This window comes from Dermochelys coriacea, chromosome 24 (assembly GCF_009764565.3).
Source record: "Dermochelys coriacea isolate rDerCor1 chromosome 24, rDerCor1.pri.v4, whole genome shotgun sequence".
In the NCBI taxonomy this organism is placed as follows: domain Eukaryota; kingdom Metazoa; phylum Chordata; order Testudines; family Dermochelyidae; genus Dermochelys; species Dermochelys coriacea.
Window position 1 is genome coordinate 15,404,432 of NC_050091.1, and position 26,397 is coordinate 15,430,828.

A 26,397-nucleotide genomic window follows, 5' to 3' on the forward strand; every position below is an offset into this window, starting at 1 on the left:
CTCTGGCCAGCCAAGTAGCACAAGGTGGACTTAGCAGAGTGTAGAATGTACCACTGCATCTTTGAAGGAGATGTAGCAGGAGATTAACCCTAAACATGAACAATAGCTCAACAAGCTGATACCACTTCAGACAAGAGATTGAGCTGAATCTGTGAACTGGATGCTTCTTTGCTGGGTAACAGCTAAGACTTCCTGGTATCTTCCTTCATGGGGAAAATTGGCCTGATTCTCCACTCCTCACCACTGTGTAAATCAGGAATGACCCTGGAATTATGCCAGTGTAAAGGAGCACCCAGTTGGTCTCCCGGTGAGCGATCAGAAGGCGCGGTCTGACCTTTCTGTGACTGTGTTGTTAATTCTCTGGTGAAGAAAGCCAGAGGTGATGGGGATGATTTGTGGGCATGACCCGCATGTGGGTCTCGGGGGAAGAGCAGGTTAGGAAAGGGAGATTGTGGTTAGGCCCCTTCGCCGATAGTCCCAGCAGTGTATCAGCACTAGGCCTAGGCCCGAATTCCAGTTACCCAGCCCTCTTTACGCCATTGTAATGCTGAGAAGAGAGACAAATAGCCTGAGTCGCATTATGCTGAGGCTCCTTTATTCCACTTTGGCAGCATAAAGAGGTCTTAAAGGGTGTTGTGAAGGGACCTTAGCACAGTCAGATCCAAGCAGAATGTGAAAGCCATTTCTTGAGGCATGCCAGAGCCTGCTGCTTCAGACGCACCTTGCAAACTTTTCTATTGACAAGTCCAGATGAGATTTTTCTGTCACACACCAGCCGCCACTGAACTCATCTGCGCTGCAGGGAGCGCCCTACATGAAGGAACACACATTTGTGTGCTAAGCTATGACCTGTTACTGAGAAACCAGCCAGCACAGTCCAACTCAGGGAAGGGAAAGGGGGCGGGGGTCCACTGCAGCTTAGGTGGCTTTTAAACATCGCTAGGAGAGAAAGAGAAAGACAAAAATTAGTCCCTCCTGCTGCGTCACAGAGCAGATCGAGATCGACAGCACTTTTCATCCAACCACCTCAAAATATTGAGGCACCCTCCAGCAAACTGGAATGAACTCCAGTGACACTGGGGACAGCGAGAACCTGAGTCCTTACAATGACTGAGAGCATCTGCCCCAGCCCTGCACCTTGCTCTGGGGCCATAAAGGTGACATAAGAAGAATCGCCCCAGGGAAGGAGCAGTGTAGGGCTGGCAGGGACAGACCTGTGCTGTCCACCTCATAAGCCCCAGTTTATGGGTCATGCCAGGGATAGGGTGAGGGGGTAGTCTTCACAGTCTGCGGCCCTGCAGCAATACTGGGCGGATCCAGGCTGTGAAGCAGCCCTGTTATAAACCAAAGCAGCCCGTGGCTGCTCAAATTTATGCCAGGGGCTGAAGCAGAAGCAGAGCAAAGGTGGCACAGAATCAGAGCCATTGTCTTTACTCCAACAAAAGTGGTATTGCAGGTAGCCATGGCCAGTGGTTTCCATATCACAGATGCTGGGTGGGAACTGAAAGTTCCTTCTGGGATTCAAGGGTACGTCTACACTGCAATAGGGAGAGGTGACTCCAGCATGGCTAGGGCTATCTGAGCTAGCTTTGAGCGGGGTGGTGGCACCGGATAGCTGCCTGACCATTAGCCTATCTCTGACCCTAGACAGTTGCTTGAGCAGTTAGTCCAGGCTACTTTTACAGTCACTGCTATTTTTAGCAAGCTAAGTCGATCCAAGCCAGCTCAGGTACATGTAAACGAGCTGCAATCACGCCTGAATGCTGTGTAGACATACCCGAGAGTCAAGCTGGGGTCTTTCCTTCTTGGGCACCAATACCAGCATAACACCGACAGACCCCCTGTTCTTGGTGGGCGGGATCAAACCTGGGATCTCTGGAGCTTAGTGTATGAGCTAAAAGCCATATGGCCCTTAGCTAAGGCTGTAGAGCAGACTCATTAATCTCTCCCTAAGTGGTCTTGTTGCCACTAGATGGGACAGAACACCACACCCTGGAGGTGTGTGGGTTGCACCAGCAGTATAGGTTCATCAAGGCTGGCTTCATCTTCGGGGAAACTGTTCAACCCTATTGGGTTGCACAGGCATAAGTGGTTGGAACAAGAACAGGACCATCTCACTCTTCCATTGCCGCATTGGATCTACAGGGTCAACGGGAGGAACTGCAATTTTGTAGGGCTGGTTGAAATTTTGCCATCAAAGCTGACATGCCAACAGACAACCAACCACATTTTCACTTTAAATGATCACTGTCAAGGAAAAGCATCAGCTTTCCTTGAACATTTTTGATTTTTTTCATCCAAAAACCAATGGTGGACCATCCAGCACTGAACATTCTGTAATCAAGCCTGGATGCTTTTCTAAAAAGTCTGCTCTAACAGGAATTCTTTTGAGGCCTGTGTTACACACGGGGAAGGATTAGATGATCACAATGGCCCCTCTTGGCCTTGGAACATATGGAATCTATGAACCAGGCCAACCACATGATCACACCTGTGGAGAGTGAATGGCCATGCTGTCTTAGAAGAAGCAGCCCTTTGAAGAGCCCCTTACCTTCTTGAGAGGTTTTGCGCCCTCCAAGCTTCAAATACGTCCGTGATGTTCCCCACAACCTGCCCGCTGGGAAGCCGCAGGTCATCGGAGATGTCACCGTTGAAGTTCCCGCAAGGTGCACACAGATTGTTAGCCAGGCTCTCACTGACTGTCACCGTCACCTCCCCACTCAGGCTGAACAGAATCTTTATTCTAGAGCCCTGGACAATCATGATGGTGCCCTGAGACTCACTTACAGACAAGGTTTTGGATACCTTTACTGGGAGCTGCCTTTGGTGCCCTCTCACCTGGAAGACACAGACAAGGAGGTCAGAGAAAAGCTGGGCACCATGGGAGGGAGTGAGACAGAGCTAGTCTATGGACCCCAGTACAAGGCAATGGGGTCTGGAGTTGCTAGGTCAGATCTTGCTCTCAAACAAGTGTAAAACCTGAGTAAATCCATTGCAGTCAGGAGACTAACTCTGGATTGAGACTGATGTAACTGAGAGCAGGATCTGCTCCTCCACTCTGGGAGATGAGCCTATCTCTTTCCAGTTCTTCTCCTCATTGCATGGTGCGACTATGGGAGTCAGTTCTCCTTTTTTTCTGACGCTAACATGGTCTTCGTTAGCTCACGTTTCCGTAATTAGTGGCATTATTTCTATTGCAACAGCACCCAGGAATCCCCAGGTGGTTCGGGACCTCTTTGTGCCAAGTGTTGTACAAACACAGACCGAAAGCACAGTCTTCGCCCCAACGAGCTTACAGCCTAATGCTTCATTTTCAGCCAAAAGAAATGTGGTCAGATCTAATCATATTGACTGTGAAGGGCAATAAATGGGGGCCACCAGTCAACTGAGGCAGGGAGATCCAGCCCAGAACAAGTATTTGACTGGTACTCAGGAAACCTGGGTTCTATCCATGACTCTGCTACTGACTTCCTGTGTGACATTGGTCCATGTACCTTCTATCTCCCTTTGTGTCTATTTAGTTGTATGCTCTGTGTGATAAAGACCCTGATCTCAGGTAGGCAGGGATTGTCTCTTGCTGTGCCTGTGCAGGTCCTGGCACACTGGGCTCCTGATCTCAGGGGGGCAGGGACAGTCTCTCACTGCGTGTCTGGCCAGCGCCTGGCACAATGGGGCCCTGATCTCAGGGAGGCAGGGATTGTTTCTCACTGTGTGTCTGGGCAGTGCCTGGCACACTGGGATCCTGATCTCAGGGAGGCAGGGACTGTCTTTCACTGTGTGTCTGGGCAGCACCTGGCACAATGGCCCTGATCACAGTTGGGGCCCGTTGTGCTGCCACACTTGGGTGTCCTGAGTCCCAGTTTCCCACCCCTGTACTTTAATAGAAATAATAATAATAACTGGTACAGAGAATATAAAGCTCCCTTGGAACATATTTCTTCAGTCATTAGAACCAAACTCAAACCAGGTTTGTTTTAAGGTCCGTAAATATACAGATTAGAGCTAGAAGGGGGTGGAATGGTTTTCCAGTATTGCCACAAGTTTTTGAGAGTTTGACATTTTTTCTCATCCTGAATCAGTACAGAAAGTCTTCAAAAACTTTGCAAAGCAAAAATCTGAATTTTTGTTTGTTTGTTTTGGGTCAATTGAAATATTTAGTTTCAGTAAAATTGTGTCATTTCTATTTTGACATTTTCCTTTTAACTTTATTTTTAGACTAATTTATTTAAAATTTGAAACACAAAGTTATTCTGAAATGGAAAACCAGAATTTTTCATTTTGAAAATATTGAAATGTTTCATTTTGAGCATTTTGGAACTCCTTTTTCAGAGTTTTATTCCACTTGGGTGCTTCGTCAAACCCAAGCCTGTATCACAAAACATTTTGGGTTCAACGAACAGGCATTTTTTGTCCCAAAAACAATTTGTCAAAAATCCTGCCCATAGCACAGATATGCATTTTTCATCCTTGTTTTCGGCTGGGACCAGGACTAGATCTACTTAAATCATCATTATCCTGGTCCACAGATCTCACATATTATACCTAGGTGAGTGGTCTCCTCTGTCAACATTCTTCCCAGTGATCGCATGGTTAAATACCCTGGTGAAGGTCTTTTGCTCACCACAGCTTCCTACAACTACTGCAGCTGAGACTGCTGGCATGTCAGGAACAGCCTTGCTATTGGAGCAGCGTAAGCTCACCATTAGAGGAGGAGGTTAGGGACTCCCAGCTCCATGTGGTGCTTAATTCCCTGGTTAGAGGAGTGGGCTAAGATTCAGAACTTATGGGTTCTAGTCCCACCCCTGGGAGGGGAGTGGGCTCTAGTGGGGTTAGAGCAGGAGTGAGATGGGAGTCAAGACTCCTGGGTTCTTGCTCATGGAAGAGAATAGGGTCTAGTGGGTTTGAGTGGGGGGCTGGGAGCCAGGACTCCTGGGTTCTATCTGTGGCTCTGAGAGAGAAGTGGGGTCTAATAGTGGTGAACTGGAAGAAAGGACTCCTGGGTTCTATTCCTGGGTCTAGTGGTTAGAGCAGGGTCCTAACAGGAGTCCTGCACTTTATTCCCAGCTAAGCCACTGACTCACCATATGACTTTGGGCAAATTACATCCCTTCAGTAAAGCAGGAATCTTAATAGTGACTCACCCCCTCTCCCTTGGTTTAGGGTTTGCTAACCCAGCCTCCTCTTACCCAAATCTCCTTTTTCTTATTGACATGGATAAGACCCTCATCAAAGAAAACGGAGATGCCTTCAGGAATGACCAAGCCACCTTCTCTGAACACACTGACCACCATCCGGAACAAGGGGAGGTTGATCCCTTCACAGAGGGAAGTCACCTCATAGGCCCCGTCAAGGAGGACTTCGCTCGTGGCACCATCAAAGGAGGTGAACCATATTCCTGGGGCCAGCGTGCACTGGCCCATCTGCTCCACACAGCTGCGCACCCCATTCCTGAGTATGCATTTCTCCCCTCCGGTACAGTTTGTTTCCTCACAGATGACCTCGCCTGAAGCGTGGCAGGTGCATTTCTCGGAGCAGTTGCTGGAGACAAAGCTCTCCCTGGCCTGCAGGGAAATACCCAGACAAACAACTTTGTTAAGTGAATGCAAAGGGAATTGCACCTCGGCAGGAGGGACTGGAAGCAGCAATATATAGAGCTATGGAAAAGCCCCGCTGTGAGAGGGTCAATAGAGAGAAGGCGTCAAGGACCTTCCAGAAGCAATAGCTTAGCAAAGCTGATGACAGAGAGGAAGAGCAGGTGGATACAGCAGAGATAAAGAAAGCAAGGTGCGGAATTGACCGGTCTCCACCCTGAGGTCTAATAACATCAAGACCCAACATCCCCTGCCCAAGGTCTGACAACAAGGGAGGTGGCTGCAGTGTTGATTTTCATGTGAAAGGCAGATTTGCCAACCAGAAATTAGGCTGAGTCCCACCAATACTCTTCTTTACACACAGTCAATGCTCTTGTTTCCCAGGAGCCAGACTGGAGGGGAAGAGTCTCATATTCCACTCGCTGCCCCCCTGAATTAAGGCTGGATTGGAGCTAGTCCCCTGGAGGGGAAAGGCCCCATCTCGCATGGCCCAGTCACCTAAGCCAACCAATCCCCCCACCCTGGGCTGGATCAGAGTCAGAGGCCCCTAGAGGAGAAAGGCCCTGTGTCCCATTTCCCCAACCCACTAAGCCAGGCAGTCCCTCTGACCTGGGGCTGGCTCAGAGCTGGCACCCCTAGAAGAGCGAGGCCCTGTGTCCCATCCCCTGCCCCCCTAAGCCAGCCAGTCCCCCTAGCCTGGGCCTGGATCAGAGTTAGATCCCTTGAAGGGGAAAGGCCCGTTTCCCATTCCCTAGATACTTCCCCACTTAACACTTGTTCAGACTCCAACCTGCTGAACAGTTTCATTCCGTTGTTGTATTTCCTTCCAGCTCTGTTTTACAATCTCCTGCAAAGAAGCTTCATCTCAATACTTGCCTATCTGGATACCTGTCTGATTTGAGCCCATGCTCAGAACCTCCTGGGAGTCACATTAAATGCCAGATTACTGATAAATTCCTTATATCAAGCCATCAAGGCTGCTTAGTGAGATCCATAAACTGTGAGCATCGTTGATCAAGTCTGCTCTGCATGGGCAATTACACAGAACCAGTGAAACTCCCAAAGACTGATACCCCCATGGGATGCTCTGAGCTTAGTGTAAAACTGGGAAAGGATCTTCTGGGAGCAGCCTTTGCTTTGGTTATTCCAAAGGCCTGTTCTGGAATATAGAAGATTATCCCTGTTCTCAGTGGTGGCAGATGACAGAAGAAGGAGCAATGGTCTCAAATTGCAGTGGGGGAGGTTTAGGTTGGATATTAGGAAAAACTATTACACTAGGAGGGTGGTGAAGCACTGGAATGGGTTACCTAGGGAGGTGGTGGAATCTCCATCCTTAGAGGTTTTTAAGGCCTGGCTTGACAAAGCCCTGACTGGGATGATTTAGTTGGGGATTGGTCCTGCTTTGAGTAGGGAATTGGACTAGATGACCTCCTGACGTCTCTTCCAACCCTGATCTTCTATGATTCTATGATCCCTGTAATAGAAATGATGGGCCCCACGTTTTGTATGCACAACTGCCATTGACTGGAGTGGAAGCCACATTGGTGACCCTGAGGGCAGGATTTGGCTCTAGGTTTTAGGTATATCCGCATAGTAAGACACAGGACATGCCACTCTACAGTCACTCTAATTCCCATTGGGAATCCCATTGCCAGAGGAGAATGGCAGAATCGGGGAGAACAGACGGACCAATAACCCAGCACCCACCTCGATGTAGCGTCCATTGTGCACACAGCCACACCTATCCATGGAGACACATGCCTCCCCATCGGACACGTATTCTGGATCACACCAGCAGCCTTCAAAGCACTTCCCGGTGCATTGGGCAGGGGCAAACAAACTGGCACAGGTGAAATTGCAGGATCTGGTACACAGCTCGTAGTGGCTGTTAGCTGGGCAGGCGAGGGCTGAGGGACAGAAGAAAAATTATGACCATCACAGACAAAAAGCCAAGTTAAGCTGAGGTCTCCAACCTAAATAAACAGAGGCTCCTACTTAGCCTAGAAGTCTGAGAGGCATTGTGGAGGTTGGATCGCACAAGAACTACAGCAGCTATGGGTTAATGAAGTACAGACTGTAGATTGTCCTGTAGACTTACGGCAGAAGGAGGCTGTTCTCCAGGTCTCGATCTTGGCCCCAGCTGCTTGGCATGCAGCCACATAGGCCTGCAGGCTCTGGCAGAGGGTCTCTCCCCTTCCGTTGGTGGCACACAAGTCATAAAGACAGTGGTTGAAGTACTCAACAGGACTGATTATTGAGTGACAGTGTCTGAAGGGACCCGAGGTGGCTGTGATCAGCCCACAGGAGCTCTCAGTCTGGTACGGTGCTGTCTGGGCTGCATCACAGACGGGGCACTTCTCACCACAGCCATCAGAGCATGTGGCACCATCAACAGGCACCTTCCAGGAGGCGACAAATTCATCCACATTCTGGGTACTCTTCATACCGGGCAGCAGGAGATCATCGTTCTTGTCATCATTAAAGTTGCCACACAAGCCGCACACATGTCCCTTATAGGTGCTGGGGACGGACACTAGGAGGTAGGAGGCAGTGTCGTAAAAGACTTTGAGGCCAGAGGCTGACTGGACAATGATGTTGTTCCCCTTTTGGTCAATCCAAAGTTTCCTATCGTCCGTAGCCAGTGGGAGGGTGTAGAGCTCACCACCCACCTGTGCCAATGAGAGAGAAATTCACCCATCACTGGTGGAGACTCAGCAGTGTCCTGGTGTTTTACACACATCCACACCCCATCAGTGCTATGTAAGACTAATCGCAAACAGGGACTTACCGCAGTGGCGTATTAACACCTAGGCCGACAAGGCTGAGGCCGAGGGCGGCAAATTTATAATAGCAGACAGAGGCTGCTTCCCCTGGCGCCAGTTCGTGCCCTTCGCCCCGGCCCTGCCCCAACTTCACCTCTTCCCTGCCCCATTCCCCACCCCCCCCGCCCCTATTGGTCCCCTTCCCCAAATCCCCACCCCAGCCCCGCCTCCTCTCCTGAACGTGCCACGTTCCCCCCTCTTCCCCGCTCCTTCGCGAAGCTGTTTCGTGGACATGCACTGGCAGGGAGCGGGGAGAAGCAGAACCCGCTGGTGCGGTCAGGGGAGGAGGCGGAGTCGGAACGGAGGTGAGCTGCAGTGGGGGGGCCGGGAGCTGCGGGGGGGGGCAATTATTTCAGGGCCTAATGGCGGCAAAATCATTAATCCACCACTGACTTACCGCAATCTTCCACTTCCTCCCCCTCTCCATGGCGATGGTGTAACCATGCAGGGACACCACCACTGTCCTCATCACAGCCATGTGGCCACCACCAGGGCTCTCATTCTCCATCACCACAGAGAAGTTCCCCAATCCAGAGTCTCTGCTGCAGACCTTGGTTAAGGTGTAAGCGCAGGAGCCCTGGAAGTCGAAGGCCCGTCCATCAAAGGAGATGTAGTGAGGTCCACCAGATGCAACGCAGGTTCCATATCCCGTGGCGTGGCAGCCCAGGGCTCCGTTCTCCACCCTACACTCCTCACTGGGTCCACAGGAGGCCTCCTGGCACTCGACGACCCCATTGTCTTTGCACAGGCAGCGCTCCTGGCAGGAGGCGCTGGGGTAGAACTCCTCTCCCTTCCTGTAATACACGGCCTTGTGCACACAGCCACACTGTGTGACAGGGATGCACTTGTCACCACTCAGGGTGAATCCAGCATCACAGAAACACCCTTCAGCACAGGACTTCTCACACTGATCTAGAGCCCACAGGTCGTTGCAGTTGGAAGGGCAGCTGATTCCACAGAGTTCGTAGTGAGAGTTAAGCGGGCAGGTGGGTCCTGAAGAAAAAGATCAGAGAGAATTTGAATTTCTGTGTGAGGAGAAATGTGGTTGAACTAACAGATCATCTTGGTCAATGTTCTTTTCACATCTGTTAGGATATGATTAGAGCAGGGGACTGGGAATCAGGACTCCTGGTCCTAGCTTCATCTCTGGGAAAAGTATAGTCTAGTGATTAAATTAGGGGAGTGGCCATCAGGACTCTTGGGTTTTATCCCCATCTGTGGGATGAAGGGTCACCTCTTGACTAGAATAGCGGGAGTCGGCATTCCTGCATTATGTTGCAAGCAGGGTGGCTCAGAACTCCTGGGTTCTTTTCCTAGCTCTGCTACTTATTTATGGAGGACACCTTTGGCCAAATAATTTGACAGCTCTTTTCCTAATTTTCCCAACCAATCAAATGGGGATAACAATACTTACCTACCTCGAAGTGACTTACAAGACTTAATGAACGTTATAAAATGTTTCTACTTCTCCAAATGCCAAAGTATTAATTCAATTTACTCTGGAAAGGCGAAGTGTACGGCTTGGTCTACACTACAGACTTATGTCAGTATAAGTACATCGCTCAGGATTGTGGAAAATCCACATCCACACAGTTATACTGATGGAACTCCTGGTGTAGACAGTGCTATGGCGACAGGAGATCTTCTCCCGTTGCCATAGCTACCGTCTATTAAGGAGGTGGATTAACTACACGAATGGGAGAAGCTCTCCTATCGGAATAGGTAGCGTCTTCACTAAGTGCTACAGCAGCACAGCTGCATCTGTGAAGCTGCAGCTCTGTAACTATAGACAAGGCATGAAAACACCAGGAACAGAAAAGATGAGCTCTAAGAGAAAGTTTACAGGACATCTAGACATTAAGTAACATGACACAGAGTGAAAAAAATATTTCAGGGACTAACATTTTAATTGCATGGTGGAAATGTCCAGGTCTAGAATCTGTAACAAAGATATCGCACACTGTAAATTAAAACTCAGAACTGGGTGGGTGAACAATTCTGAGCCCACCCTGCAGAGGGTGCCGCTGCACATGTGCAGTCGCCAGTCCCTAAAGCAGAGTCCCCCAGGCGACACTCACTGCAGAACGAGGCCGATCTCCACTGCCCTATCCGGATGCCCCTGGCCTGGCAGGATGTGACGTAGGCGCTGATTGCGCTGCACAGAGTGTCCTGGTGACCCTTGTACTGGCAAGTGTCATAGAGACAATCATCAAAGAAGGGAGCTGGGTTGATGGCCCCGTGGCAGTGCCTGAATGGCCCGTTCTGTCGGGTGAGGACCCCGCAGTACTGGTCTCCCTTGTAGGGTTGTTTCTGAGCCTCACTGCAGACTGAGCAATCCCCGGTGCAGCTAGACGAGCACCCTGGCACCTCCCCCACCTTCCAGCTCTCTGCGAACTGAATCTCATCAGATGTCTGAGTTCCATCCTTCATGGTCAGATCATCGCTGGGGTCCTGATTGGCATTGCCACAGAGGCCGCAGACGGCATTGGCGTACGTATTGGGTATGATGACTCTGGCATAGCTGTACCAGTCAAAGCTCACTCTCAGGTCGAAATCAGTCTGGATAAAGCCGTGGACTCCACTGATGTAGGCCTTGAACTTGTGCTGGTAGGAGAAGGGCAGGTCCACAAAGACACTATTGACCTGGAAAACATACAGTAGAGATTGTCAAGGATTTCACGCAGTGCACTCAACATGAAATAATTCCATTTCCATGGAGCTGCCATGGATGGTCTGGCTCCAGAATTTCTATTTCTGAATTGGGTGGAGGGTAACCCAGTGCATTAATATTTCATCCCATTGCCCCTTACTATTGCCCTTTCCTTTTCTAGAGCTCCTTCTATCCAAGGAGTGCTAGGCAGTTGAAGCATTAAAGACTAGAGCTGGGTGAAAAATCTCACACAAATAATGTACTTGCTCATAAATGCAGTTTTCGTTGACCAGAAACTATTTCCATATTTGATAAAAATTGGAGGGATAGCTGTGGTGGAAAAAAAAATTCAGGCTGGATGCCCAAGGGGCCATATGCACGAGCAGTTTCCTTTATAACAGTTACCCAGTCATTAGGGCACTCACCCAGGATGTGGCTTCAATTCCCCCCACTGCTGGATTGAATTTTGGTCTCACATTTAGCACCTACTAGGCTACTCTAGGGAAAAGGTATTCTCAGTCTCTCCTGTTGAAGCTGTTCTACTTCGTATAACTAACTAGTCAATGGAGCAGGAATTTGAATGTGGGTCTCCCCCTGCCCCAGTTGAGTGCTTAACAGACGGGTATAGAATCAATCTTATTCTTGCTCTCTGGGCCAGAGACTAGTCAAGTATTTCATACAAAGTGGAACAGCTTCAAGAGGAGAGACTGAGGGCATATTTCTACACTATGGATTCTACGTGCCACTGTCGTGTCAAGGTCCAAACACATCCTACGTTGATGGAAGGGTTTTTTCCAATGTAGGTAGATAATCCACCTCCCTGGCCAGCGGTAGCTACGTTGATGGAAGAATTCTTCTATCAGCCTAGCTGTGTCTACACCAAGGGTTAGGTTGGCTTAACTACAGTGCTTGGAGGGGAGGGGGTGGATTTTTCACACCCCTGAAAGATATAGCTTAGATTGATCTAAATTTTAAGTGTAGCCCTGCCCCAGAATATCCTATAGTCCAGTAGCTAGGGAACTGTCCAGCAAATTCGAATTCCTTCTCCCCATCAGGCAGAAGGAGGAATGGAATCCAGGTCTTCCACATTCCAGGTGAGTGCTAAAGGGAGTCATTATCACTGCTGGTGACTGCATGAACCTAGCCCGTCATTTCCTTGGCTTTTTGTTGCCCGGAAACAAAACAAAAAGTTTCGTTTCAGGCTGAACAGAATTTTTGTCAATATTTTCAGGACTGGAAGTGTATCAAAAAAAAAACAATTATTTGCCTAGCTCTACTCACAACAGCCCTGTGAAGTGAAAAGGTCTTATTACCCCCTTTAGAGTTGGGGAAATAAGCCAGGTCTACCCTATAATCTTACATCAGTATAACTACGTTGCTCTGGTGTGTGAAAAATCCATCCCCTATTACACTGACCTAACCCCCGGTGTAGATAGTGCTATGTCGATCGGAGGACTTCTCCTGTCAACATAGCCACTGCCTCTTGAGGAGGTAGATTAACTACGCCGACAGGAGAAGCCCTCCCATCAACGTAGTAGCATTTTCATGAAGCACTACAGCGGTGCAGCTGCATTGGTGCAGTGTTTTAAGAGTAGACTTGCTCATAGAGGTACAAAGATAGGAAGCGACTTGCCCTAGGTTATTAAGCCAGTCAGGGGCAGAGAGAGGAATAAAATCCTAAATGTCTGAATCCCAGCTCAAACCACTTCCCCTACTTCCCAGGAGCAGAATGCTGGAGCTCTAGTTCTTAGCACCGTCTGCTCTAACCTTCTAGTCCCCACAGCTGTGATATAACCTCAGAGTCCTCGCTCCCAGCCCCCCGCACCAACCACTGGACCCCACTTCCCTCACAGAACCAGGGATGGAATCCAGGAGTCCTGGTTCTCACCCCCTACTCCAACCACTAGACCCCACTCCCTCCCAGAGCTAAGAAGATAAAGATTCCAGACAAGAGATCATTTAAATGACTTCCTGCGTTCCCCAGTGATCCTGTGTCCCAACCTGGATCTTGCGTGGATACTCCTGGCTCAGACTGATGGTCGCGTTGTAGACCTCTAAGGTCACCCTTTTGGTGAAGGACACAGCCTTACTGCCTCGGTTGTTGTTTTCCACTTTGACATTGAACGGAGTAAGTGTGGGGTCCTCGGAGCAGAGAGCCACGAACTGGTAGATGCAGGTGCCCATGAAATCATACTTTTTCCCATCAAAGGTGGTGTAGTGAGGGTCTCCAGTACCTATGCAGGTAGAGTAGCTGATTGTATGGCAGCCACGGACCCCATTGACCACAGAGCATCTTTCTTTGGGCTTGCAAGTGGTCTTTCTGCAAACCACTGTGCCCAGGCTGGAGTCACAACTGCACCGAGAGTGGCAGTTCTCATCGGCCCAGAACTCCTCACTGGGTTTGTAGTAGTAGCCATTGTAGTCACAGCCGCAACTCTCCAGGGGTACGCACTTGTCAGTACTGAGGACGTAACCGTCATTACACTGGCAGGTCTCCACGCAGGGCTCCTGGCAGGAGGAGGGGGCAGTTCGGTCAGAGCAGCTGGCGGGGCAGGCATTCCCACAGGCCTCATAGTGGCTGTTCTCAGGGCAGGGCAGGGCTGGGACAGGATTGGAAAGGGGAGATTTAAAAATACAGGAAATGAATGAAACAACCTGCCTAGACGCAGTGAGAGCTACAGACAAATTCTTACACGCAGTGCATTATCCACCCTGCATGAAACAGCCATAAGGAAAAGGACGGTGGAATTAACTTCTGCATTCAGAAACCAAAAGGCCATATATGTCTGCAGCCAAATCTCACAGGCCATGAGTGAATCATCAGGGTCAGCTCTTGGGTATAAAGAACACTTAGGGTCTGCAGGGAGTGCTCAGTAAGAGTACTCTCCTTTGGAGTTAGTGCTGATCTCAATGGCACAGTGTGGAGCGAAGGGGCGCTGTTCTGCAAACAAAGGAGCTGGGTCTGATTAGGAGGTGCTCTCCACTTGAGTCCATGCTGACTCCAATGCCCCAGTGTTGCGCTGGGGGGCACTGTGCTTCAGGGAGTGGGGTGGAAGGCTCAGTAGGGGATGCTCAGTCCTTGGAATCAGTGCTGACCCCAATTCCCAAGGGTGACACTAGGGGGCATTGTACTGCAAGGAGCAGAGTAGGGAGCTCAATAGATGGTGCTCAGAGTCAGTGTTGATCCCTATGCCCAAGAAACCCAGTCATTCCCAACTCTATGCTCAGGTCATTCCCCATCCCCTCCACCGACAGAGGGAACAGATGGGCTACTGGAACTGAGCTGAAACCAGATTTACCATTTCATGGGAAATACCAAGATTTTGGATTTTCTTCTGTTCCAAAAGGGAATGGAAATGAAATTCCTGTCCCAGACCTTGTTGGAGGTCGATCAAAGTGTTTTATTTTGATAAAATCAAAACACTAATGTCTCATTTCAACCTTATAAAACTTTTAAAAAATGTTTTATAAATCTAAAAATAATTAATTTTGTTGTCAAAAGTTGTTTCAAAATGAAAAATCAAAATGCTCCATTCTGAAATGTTATTGACACGCTTTGTCTCACTTTTTGAAATTACTTTTTTCAAAATCCGAACTTTTTTCTAAACATTTGGACTTTGACAAGAATGGCATTTTTCCTTGAAACTCTGGTGGAATGAAAAACATCCAGGCTTCTCTACTGACTAGCCTGATTATGCCCGTCACAGTAAGGACACCAAGCTGTCAGACTCACCACAGCCAGATGGCATCCTCCAGTCATAGACAGTGACCCCGTGGTCTCTGCAGGTTGCTGCATAGGCCTCCAGCGCCTGGCACAAGATTCTCATAGCGCCCCTGTTCAGACACACGTCATAGATGCAGATATCGAAGAATTCACTGGAGTTCACTCTGGAGTGACACTCTCTGAAGGGCCCTCCCAGTGCTTTGCTGATCAACCCACAGTGACTGTCGCCCCCGTACAGCTCCCTTGTGCTCTCATCACATCTCAGGCAGTTCTCTTGGCAGGAATCCAAGCAAAACGGATCCCGATCTTGGACTTTCCAACTGGCAGCCCAGCCCACGATGGAGGAGACTCTGGTTCCGCTGGCTGACATCATGTCATCTTCAGGGTTCTGGTTGAAGTTGCCACATAGGCCACACGTGGCCCCATAGTAACTGCTGGGGAGGGTGATCATCAGATGCCAGTCCCAGTTGTATGCCACCCGGAGACCAAAGTCCGTCTGCAGGATGGCGCGGAAGCCGCTCTGGTACATTCTGATTTTACCGTCTGACAGTGTCACTGGGAGACTGGTGATCACGCCGTTTAGCTAGAGACAAGGAAAGGATGGGATGTTATTGCTCTTTCATCCTAATTTGTTCTTATTGCGTATGTCGCCTCACCAATCATTTCGACTGTACCTCATTGTCACTCTAAGCAGTGGCATATACAATACGGGGGGCCAAATCCTTCATCAAAAGAAGATAAGAATGGCCATACTGGGTCAGCCCAGTATCCCGTCTTCTGACAGTGGCCAAATGCCAGATGTCCCAGAGGGAATGAACAGGACAGGGAATCATCAAGTACTCCATCCCCTGTAGCCCATTCCCAGCTTCTGGCAAACAGAGGCTAGGGACACCATCTCTGTTCATCCTGACTAATAGCCATCACTTTTTACCCATTCCTTACTCAGAAAGAACCAATTAAATCAATGCGAGTTGGCCTGAATATATTAAGAACAGGTTAGACAAACACCTGTCAAGGATGGTCTAGCTATACTTAATATTGCCTCGGCCGAGGGAGATGGACTTAGATGACCTCTTGAGGTACCTTCCAGCCCTACATTTTTAGAATTCTGTATAGAGCACTTAGCTATCTACAAAATCTACCTACAGTATCTGTCTGTCTGCAGAATTCTCTATGTCTATCTACCCATTCACACTACCTACCTATATGACTAGTCACCTAAAGAATCTAAGCATCCATCCATCCATCCACCCACCGATCTCTCTGTCCTCATTATCTAGCTATATTATTTACCCACCCACAGTATCTATCTACAATATCTAATTATCTAGAAGTGTCTAATATACAACCCATCTGATATATTTGTATGGCCCACATGACACACTGGGAATCTCCAGAATCTAAGCTTTTACTTTTATTTTATTTATTTACTTATTTATTTATTGAATTGTTTGTTTGTTTGTTTAAAATAATTTTTTGGCCTTATGGCTGCAAGGAAAACCTTCCAAATGTGCCCAAGTGTGACTAGTTCGACAACATCTGCCTGAGTCTGCAGAGCCTGAAAAGATGACCCACAATGGTATAAACTTCACTGCCCCTACTAAATGGATCAGAGTGTTAGGAAAATTTTAACAATGAAGTAGCTATGTCAACCGAACCAAAGTTAGGCCAATGCAGGAATGTTGGGAAGGTTCCTGACTGAAATAGGTAGGATGAAAGAATGCTTGTTAAGTGCAAGGAGTGAATTAAGGAGGAGACCTGCATTCCTGCATTATTGTACCAGATGTTCCGAGAATGAGAAGGAGACACACTGTCTCCATTCCCTGTTTCTGTTTCATGTATGTTCTTAACTCCTCGCCTCCGGTTTGACAACTGGATTGATAAAAAAGTTGGGGAGGCATAACGACTTGCAAAAGCTATATACAATGGGAGATAGGTATGCATGCATGATAAAAGACTTTTAACTAGCAAAGGGGGAGGGGGGCTTGGGCTATTTCATCAATAATCTGTGACGCGATGGACCTGTCTATAAAAACCTATTAGTTTTGCCTAGGAGCAAGCTGATTCTCTTGGGAGATGGGCTGCTCTTTATTGTTGTGTGCACTCTTCAATAAAGAACTTATATTTGGACCTTGCTGGTGTTGCCTGTCTCTCTACGGTCAGACAACGAATTGTGCCGTCTGGGGTTTGAGTCCCCGACAAGAGCATCAACTGTAAGCCCATGGATAACACTTCAGAGACAACACTAGCTATTTAAGTCCTGTGTGGCAAAAGTGCTTCCCCCACATAGTATTATAGAATCACAGGACTAGAAGGGACCTCAAAGATCATCTAATCCCGTACCCTGCATTCATGGCAGGACTAAGTATTATCTACACCATCCCTGAGAGGTGTTTGTTTAACCTGCTCTTAAAAATCTCTAATGACGGAGATTCCACAACCTCCCTAAGCAATTTATTCCGGTATTTAACCACCCTGACAGTTAGGAAATTTTTCCTAATGTCCAACCTAAACCACCCTTGTTTAAACCCATTGTTTCTTGTCCTGTCTTCAGATGTTGATGAGAACAATTTATCTCCCTCCTCCTTCTAACAACCTTTTATGTACTTGAAAACTGTTACCATGCTGCTCCGCCCACCACCCCCAAGTCTTCTCTTCTCCAGACTAAACGAATCCAATTTTTTAAATTTTCCCTCACAGGTCATGTTTTCTAGACCTTTAATCATGTTTGTTGCTCTTCTCTGGACTTTCTCCAATTTGTCCACATCTTTCCTGAAATGTGGTGCCCAGAACTGGATACAATACTCCAGTTGAGGCCTAATCAGTGTGGAGTAGAGTGTAAGGGAATGTCTACACTGACAGGTTTCTGCGCAACGAGTTATACCACTTTTATTAAAGTGCTGTAATTAAACCGCTGTTGCGTGTCCACACTGTGCTCCTTGTGACGTTGGAGTGCTTCCACATTAGCAGCTCTTGCAATGGCAAAGAGAGCAGTGCATTGTGGTAGCTATCCCACTGTGCAACTGCTGGAGGGTGCTTTGGGAAGGGTTTGCAATGCCTCATGCGGCAGGCACAGCATCACATGATGCAGGTTTCCCAATCCCATTGTTCCATGGGTATCCTACTACATTGCCAGTGGCTTTCTAACTGAAAGGGGGCGGGTCAGAGTGTGTTTCAGAGACTGTGTGTTTGCATGTGTATGGAGGGGGGACAGTGTGTTTTGGGGGACAGACAGTGTGTCAGCATGCTGTCTTGTAAGTTCAGACAGCAGCTGGAAGCAACCAGTCCTGAGGCAGGGGGAAACCCCGACATTAGCCCCCATCTCCCTCCCCAGCTCTCTGCACAGCAATCTGTCTCTCTCTCTCTCTCTCTCTCTCTCTCTCTCACACACACACACACACACACACACACACACACACACGTGCCTCTGTGTTCAACAGCAGGAGCATTCCATATTAATGGTTTGCTCTGTGTGTGTGTCTGAGTATATCAGCACAGCAGGAAGGGCTGTCAGAAATGGAGCTTTGTAAGGGGAGGGGTGCATGTCTCCAGGGCAGCCGAGTTCAAAACAATGAGGAGAGCGGCCACTTGAGGGATTATGGGACACTTCCAGAGGCCAATCGATTGTTTTCTGCACTGTAAAGTGTTTATACTGCCAATATAGCACTGAAGTCACTGTGCTTTAACACTTACGACTCTTGTCAAGGTGTTTTTTTTGCAGTGCTGCAACTGAGGAGTTTCTGCGCACTAAGTGGCTTGGCAGTGTGTACACCTCAGGAGTTACATCGCAGAAAGCTGCTTTACTGCACAGTAACTTGCCAGAGTAGACAAGGCCAAAGAATTACTTCTTGTGTCTTGCTTACAATGCTTCTGCTAATACATGCTAGAATGTTTGCTTTTTTTGCAACAGTGAATCGTGACATGTACGAATGCAATTTTGGGTTGCATTAACAGAGGCATAGCGTGCAAGTCAAGGGAGGGGACAGTATCGCTCTATTTGGCACTAGTTACGCCTTAGCTGGTGTACTGCATCCAGTTTTGGTCACTGCTATATAGGAAGGATGTAGAGAAACTGGAAAGGATCCAGAGGCGAACGACAAAGATAATCAAAGGGATGGAATGCAAATCTTATGAGTAAGGCTACGTTTTAGTCTCGGGTATTTTTAGTAAAAATCATGGACAGGTCACAGGCAATAAACAAAAAGTCACGGCATCCTGACCTGTCCATGACTTTTACTAAAAATACCTCTGACTAAATCTTACCTGCTGGGAGGGGGACACTCCTGAAGACTGCTTTCGGCTGGGGTGGGGCAGCCCAGGCCCTGCTGCAGCTAGGGGCGGCCCAGGGCCCTCTGACGCTGGAGGGTGTGGCGGCCCTGGGAGCTGTCCCTCCGGGTGGAAGGTGTCCAGGGCCGCCACCACCGCTGGTCCAGGCGGGAGGCCCATAGCCCCGCTGCTGCTCCAGGATGGGGGCAGCCCAGGGCCCCCCAGCCACCACCGCTGGTCCGGGTGGGGGATGGCCCATGGCCGCACTGCAGCTGGTCCGGGCGGGGCAACCTGGGGACCAGCTGCCTGGGGCTGCCAGAGCAGCGCCCAGTGCAGCTGACCCCAGGACTTCTCCAGCTGCTGGGTGGTCCTGGGATCAGCTGCATTAGTGCTGCAAAATTCAGGAAGGTCATGGAAAGCCATGACTTCCATGATTTCTGTGAATGATTTGCAGCCTTACATATGAGCAAAGACTGAAGGAACTGGGTATGTTTAGTTTGCAAAAGAGGAGATAAGGGGGGATATGATAGCAGTCTTCAAATACTTGAAAAGCTGCCATAAAAAAGATGGAGGAAAGTTGTTCTTGCCATAGAGGGCAGGACAAGAGGCAATAGGTTCAAACTACAGCAGAGCATATTTAATTTAAATCAGGAAGAACTCCCTAACCAAAAGAAGAGCAGGACAATGGAACAGACTATCTAGCAAAGATAGTGGAAGCACCTTCAAAGGAAGTTTTCCTCTGTTTTGGATGGTTTAGGCACAACAAATCCTGCATCATGGCAGGGGGTTAGACTAGATGACCCTTGAGGTCCCTTCTAACTTTATGGTTCTATGATTCTATGTGTGGGATAAGCATCCCATCACACCCTGGTCATTTTAAAGGCAGAAGGACTGAGGCAGAAGCATCTTGTGGGGCAGAAGCATCTTGGCAGAAGATGTTATTGTTAAAGGCAGAAGGACTGGGCAAGGACTGGGGCCGAAGCATCTTGTGTAGAGAATTAGGGGTTGCTACAGGGAATAAGATACAAAGAAAAGGATGAAGGATATTCACACAGACAGGTCTGGAAAAGAGAATCAGAAAAAGGAAAATGCTGAAAATAAAGGAAAAAAAGGGCAGAAATATATCTGAGCCTCAAATAGTGCAGACTTTCTTACTGTACAGTGAATGGAAGAAGAAGGAAATGGATAATAAATACATAAATAAAAATTTAGTTCCTTCTAGAGATGTGCAAATAATAGATTAGTAATTATGAAAAAATTGGGAAAAAATTGTTTCAGTTGAACTGAAAAAAAATCAATTTTTTTGGTGAAAAGTGGAAAGAAAATTGTTTCAGGTGAAACAAACTGTTTCAGTCCAATTTCAAGCATTCTTTAAAACATTTGAAATTTGAAAAAAAAAGGAAGCTTAGAAACAAAATGACATTTCAAATTAAAAAATTGAAACATTTTATTTTAAAAATGTTGAAACAAAACCTTTCAGTTTTTTTAGATTTTTTTTCTCAGCCAAAATAAGTTGTCAAAACTGATGCAAATCATGAAAGGTTTCAGTGCACAGAAGCTGCATTTTTCGCCAACAAATGTTTTGGATGAAAAATTTTGCCCAGCTCTCATTAAGAACATAATAGACATACTCAATCAGATCAATGGTCCATCTAGCCAGATATTCTGTCTTCCCAAAGTGGCCAATGCCAGGTGCTTCAGAGTGAATGAAAAGAAAAGGGCAATCATTGAGCGATCCATCCCATTGTTCACTCCCAGCTTCTGGTAGTCAGAGGCTAGGGACACCTAGAGCATGGGGTTGCATTCCTGACCATCTTGGCTAATAGCCATTAATGGATCTATACGCCAGGAACTTATTTATCTCTTTTTTGAACCCCATTATAGTTTTGGCCATCACAACATCCTCTGGCAATGAGTTCTACAGGTTGACTGTGCGCTGTGTGAAGAAGTATTTCCCTTTGTTTGTTTTAAACCTGCTGCCTATTAATTTCATTGGGTGACCTCTGGTACTTGTGTTATGTGAAGGAATAAATAATACTTCCTTATTCACTTTCCCCACACTAGTCATAATTTATAGACCTCCATCATATACCCCCTTAGTCGTCTCTTTTCCACACTGAAAAGTCCCAGTCTTTTTAATCGCTTCTCATTTGGAAGCTGTTCCATACTTCTAATAATTTTTGTTGTCCTTCTCTGTACCTCTTCCAATTCTAATATAACTCTTTGAGATGGGGCGTTCAGAACTGCACACAGTATTCCAGGTGTGGAGACTATATTCTCCCTTTGATCTCTGTGCAAACTTCTGACAGGCCATTCTGCTGTGCATATTGAGGAGTATATAGTCCTGAATTTGCACTGTGACACATGCACCATAACTAAATGTAGAATTCAGTCCTCTACTGAGACGTGTGATCTATGACACCTACTCCCATTGATTTCAATGGAGTCATGATTTCATCTTTAGTATCTACCTATCGAACACTCGTTTCTTTCTCTGTCTCTTGTATAAGAGGGAGAGCCTTCTCCCATGCATCTTCTAACACCTGAAACAGCAGCCCCACCTTGTCCAAGGTTAGAAACATCAACTGAAAACATCTTTCTTCCCATTTGCCTGTGTCTTTCTCTCTCACATCCCCTGATTCTAGGATACCATTTGTGTGGGATAGACACTATGCCAAATCACTGTGTGTTATAAGTCCAAAAGGTGCAGTCCTGAAATCAGAGACTTACCCGGACTTTGCCAACTTCCCTCTTGTAGATGGAGATGTTGTACCCATAGACATAGATGTTGGTCACACGTAGAAAGGAGATGGCCTGGCTCCCCCTGTTATCATTCTTCTCCTCAATGGTAAAAGTCTCCAGGGAGGGGTCATGGCCACAGTAATTGGCGATGGTGTAGGTGCAGGTGCCCTGCAAGTCAAACTTCAGGCCATCAAAGGTGTGATAATGTGGGTCCCCCCAGCCCCAGCAAGTTCCCACATAGTCGGGAACACATGTTGTGTGGCCATCCTCTGTCTTGCATAACTCCTTGGTCCGGCATTGCAGGGCTTTGCATATTTCTGAAAGGAGAAAGCCCAGTCACATCAACAGAGTGGGGGACTCAAGTGCCTAGCTGGGGAAGCAAAATTTGCCATGAGCACAGCATTCATGCAGAACCAACTGAACCAACCAAGGCGTGCTGAGGATACTTAACAGAACTTGGCTTGCTGCTCTGGTTCCAGTCCAACTAAACATGCAACCGTGTGAGCAGTTCCATTGAAATCAATGAGGTTACTCACACATTTAAAGTTATGCATGTTCTTAAATACCCCTGATTCTGATCCAGCACACCCTCAATAACCCTTTGCTGTGGCACTAAAGTAACTGGCTAATTCCCACTGACTCCTTTGTGAGTGGCATTTCAGTCCATACATCAGTGAGCAGGCCCGCCGACAGCATGGGGGAGAAGGAGGCATTGCCCTGGGCCCGGGCAATTTAAAATCGCCCGGGAGCCACCGGCTGCCACCACTGCCATGGTAGCAACCAGGAGCCCCAGGCTCTTTTAAATCATCCAGGTGGGCCACAGGGCTCCTAGGCACGTGGGGGGTGGTACCAGCGGCAGTGAAAGCAGCCAGGTGGGCATGTGGAAGCCCTGGCTGTGCCGGAAGAATGCACCCAGCAGCGCAGCTGCCCTGGGGCCTAGAATTGCTGTCTGTGGGCCTGTCAGTGAGAGCCACACATGTTAGGGGCTAAATTCTGAGAGTTGTAATCACCTTTGACACCCACATATTTCAATGGGAGAAAAAGTTCATCTCCTGGATCGCCCACTGCTTTGTTCTTATGCTGTTTCATTCTGAACACAATTAGAAATGTTCCACAGACTCCTATGGCCCATAGACACTGAACTACACCATTGCCTACTTGCTAAATACATTGCACTGATAGCCAGATTGCAGATAAGCTACCTGTATCTGTCATTCTCTCAGGCTTGCAATTTCTTCAAGGGGAGACTACTAGGAGACTACTAACCAAACAAAGGAAATTCTGCAGAATAGGGGGAGCTCTACCCTAAGACTCACTGCAGACCCCAATGCCCCACGAACATGGATATTCCCATCCCCATGCTCAGGTCACTCACCGTCCCCTCTATCAACAGGGTAAACTGTCGAATTAGTTCCATTGCCACCTGTTTGGACAGAATTCCAATCTCCAAATTCATCACAGCTGGATGGAGTCCTCCAGTCATAGACAGTGACTCCATGGTCCCTGCAGGAGTCCGCGTAGGCCTCCAGCGCCTCACATAGAATGATCTTGTTCCCCTCATTCAGACACACGTCATAGATACAGTTGTCAAAGACGTCGTCGGGGCTCACCCTGGAATGACACTCTCTGAAGGGCCCTCCCAGTGCTTTACTGATCACCCCACAGTGACTGTCATCCCCATACAGATCTCTCTTGATCTCATCACACATTGGGCAAGTCTCTTGGCAATAATCCCAGCAAAAGGGGTCCCGGTCTTGGACTTTCCAACTGGCAGCCCAGCCCACGATGGAGGAGACTTTGATGCTGTTGGAGGACATCAGGTCGTCTTCTGGGTTCTGGTTGAAGTTCCCACAAAGACCACACATGGCACCATAATAGCTGCTGGGGAGGGTGATTTCCAGATGCCAGTTCTTGTTGTACCCCACCCGGAGACCAACGTCTGTCTGCATAACAGTGCTGAGGCCTTTCTGGTACAGTCTGATTTTACCATCTTTCAGCATCACCGGGAGACTGGTGATCACACCATTTAGCTAGAGACAGACAGGAGGGGAGGAACACGATGGGCATTATTCTTCTTTCATCCTCACTTGCTCTTACTCTTACTCCAAATGTAGCCTCACTATTCATTTTGGCTATTATTCATTGTCACTCTAACCAGCAGCAAGTAAAATAATGGTCAAATCCTAAATCACTGTTCAAGAAGAACAACTGAAATCAATCCAAAGTCCCAGAATAAACACAGTATTTATCTAGCTTCACTATCTACCTAAGGTATCTGTTTCCAGAATTCCCTATATCTCTATATAGATTCTACCTATCTGAAATAGCTATCGATCTATCCCTGGGGTGGTCAAACTTTTTGGCCTGAGGGCCACATCGGGATGCGAAACTGTATGGAGGGCCGGGTAGGGAAGGCTGTGCCTCCCAAACAGCCTGGACCCTGCCCCCTATTTGCCCTCTTCCCGCCCCCTGACTGCCCCCCTCAGAACCCCTGACCCATCCAACTCCCCCGCTCCTTCTCCCCTGACCGCCCCCTCCCAGGACCTCCTGCCGCAAACTGCCCCCCCAGGATCCCACCCCCAATCCAACCCCCCTTCTCCCTGTCCCCTGACTGCCCCCCGGCCCCTATCCACCCCCCCCAACAGGCCCCCCAGGACTCCCATGCCCTATCCAACCCCCCCGGTTCCCCAGTCCCTGACTGCCCCAGATCCTCCGCCCCATCCAATTGCTCCCTGTCCCCTGACTGCCCCCCGGGACTCCCTACCCAACCCCCCCACCGCTGCGTAAGCACGCGCCACCGCTGCCCCCTTACCATGCTGCTCAGAGCGGTAGGAACTCACAGCCCCGCTGCCTATGTGGCAATATAACTACGGGGGAGGGGGAACAGTGGTGGAGAGGCCAGGGACTAGTCTCCCCGGCCGGGAGCTCAAGGGCTGGGCAGGATTGTCCCACGGGCCAGATGTGGCCTGAGGGCCACAGTTTGCCCACCTCTGATCTAGCCACAAAGTCTTGTTTTTGCTATCTAAGTTTTTCAAACATACAGATCAAACAGATCAGATATATTTATGTACTTGTATTGCCCACATGACATATTCAGCTGATGGCATCTGTTTGGGATTCTGTTTGTGTGAGACACTACACAAAAGTACTGTGCCTTGTAAGTTGAAAAGTGCCAGAGCCCTGAGCTGGGAGACTCACTCGGACTTTGCCAACTTCCCTCTTGTAGATGGAGATGTTGTACCCATAGATGTAGATGTTGGTCACCCGCAGAAAGGAGATATCCTGGCTTCCCCTATTGTCATTCTTCTCATCAATGGTGAAAGGCTCCAGGGTGGCATTGTTCCCACAGTATTTGGCCAGGATGTAGGTGCAGGTGCCCTGGAAGTCAAACTTCAGACCATCAAAAGTTTGGTAGTGCATGTCCCCTGAGCCCAAGCAGGTTGCCATGTAGTCAGGAATACATGCTGTGTGGCTATCCTCAGTCCGGCATGTCTCTTTGTTCCAGCATTTCAGAGCTTTGCAGGCATCTGAAAGAAAAAATTTTGATCATATCAACATGGCAGGGAACTCAAGTCCAGTATCTAGGCTCCTAAGTGCTACAGTAGTATAAATAATAATAATAATCTATATATAATAAAGCAGTAAGGCGTGTAGCTATGCCATGTCAAAAGTCCTAGACCATTGTGATTTAGATGTATCTCAACCAACCACCACCCTTATGCTACACCTAGTTTGTCTTCAACAATTTCATTGGTTGTAATGAGTCAGTGATATAAGGGAGACTGCTCCACAGTTCTTTAAAGATTGATTCACCACTCATGAAACTTAACACAAACTTTCCAACGTAGACCACATGCCCAAACATATCAACACAAAGTCCCCAAGCATGATCCCCCAGACACACACCCCTCATTTGTCACCCACACAATTCAACACAAAATTCTTCAACCCAGTCCCCGATACAAATCAACACAACCACCAACATGACAACACAGCCAATACATGATAACCCCAAACACACAGCTCCTCATCACAGCATACACTCCTCTTTCACCACCTTCCAAAATTTCTCAACACAACCGTGACACTCTGTATCTCAGGGGAACACTCTGCACCCCCATGTTCATCCTTATAATATGATTGTGTGGTATCCAATGCAAAATTTGTCATGTCGGATGTCTTCGGAAGGCTCATGATGCACTTAGCATTGTTGTTATAATAATGTTATAGTAATCATTGTTATAGTAATCATTGTTATAGTAATGTTATAGATTGTAATTTCATGTATATAGTTATGAGGCTGAAAATGTGTCCTCATGGCTTAAAACAAGCCCAGGCAAAACTCTCCAGGAACAAAGGGGCAATTCACACCTCATCAGAGCATGTATGGGACAAACCCAACCCAGCCTCACAGGAACAAAGGACACTGGCCTAGGCAACAACAAAAGATCTGTTGGACTCTTGAGTAAGTCATCCCCCTTCCCTTGGTCAGTCAGGGACTATGATGAGGTAATGCTCACCTGACCCAGAAGGGGGGCAGGGCAAAGCCAAGAGGGAAGAAAGAACATGATAAAAGGGAGAGACATTTGCCATGTTCTTCCT

At 48.0% G+C, this 26,397-nt stretch overlaps 1 protein-coding gene across 1 annotated transcript in view; it reads right to left on the reverse strand.

The window, feature by feature from the left end:
* Positions 1-638: 638 nt before the first annotated feature.
* Positions 639-26,397, reverse strand: part of LOC119847874 (IgGFc-binding protein-like) — an 83,058-nt gene continuing 57,299 nt past the window's right edge. Inside the window, exons 29-40 of the mRNA XM_043502307.1 lie at positions 24,994-25,322; positions 23,171-23,825; positions 21,784-22,112; positions 14,797-15,370; positions 13,065-13,663; positions 10,492-11,056; positions 8,811-9,406; positions 7,690-8,260; positions 7,288-7,498; positions 5,187-5,550; positions 2,552-2,838; positions 639-939 (exon numbers count right to left, since the gene is read on the reverse strand). Coding sequence (XP_043358242.1) covers positions 930-939; positions 2,552-2,838; positions 5,187-5,550; positions 7,288-7,498; positions 7,690-8,260; positions 8,811-9,406; positions 10,492-11,056; positions 13,065-13,663; positions 14,797-15,370; positions 21,784-22,112; positions 23,171-23,825; positions 24,994-25,322 — 5,090 coding nt within the window. The 3' untranslated portion in view covers positions 639-929. The remainder of the gene's footprint in view (positions 940-2,551; positions 2,839-5,186; positions 5,551-7,287; positions 7,499-7,689; positions 8,261-8,810; positions 9,407-10,491; positions 11,057-13,064; positions 13,664-14,796; positions 15,371-21,783; positions 22,113-23,170; positions 23,826-24,993; positions 25,323-26,397) is intronic.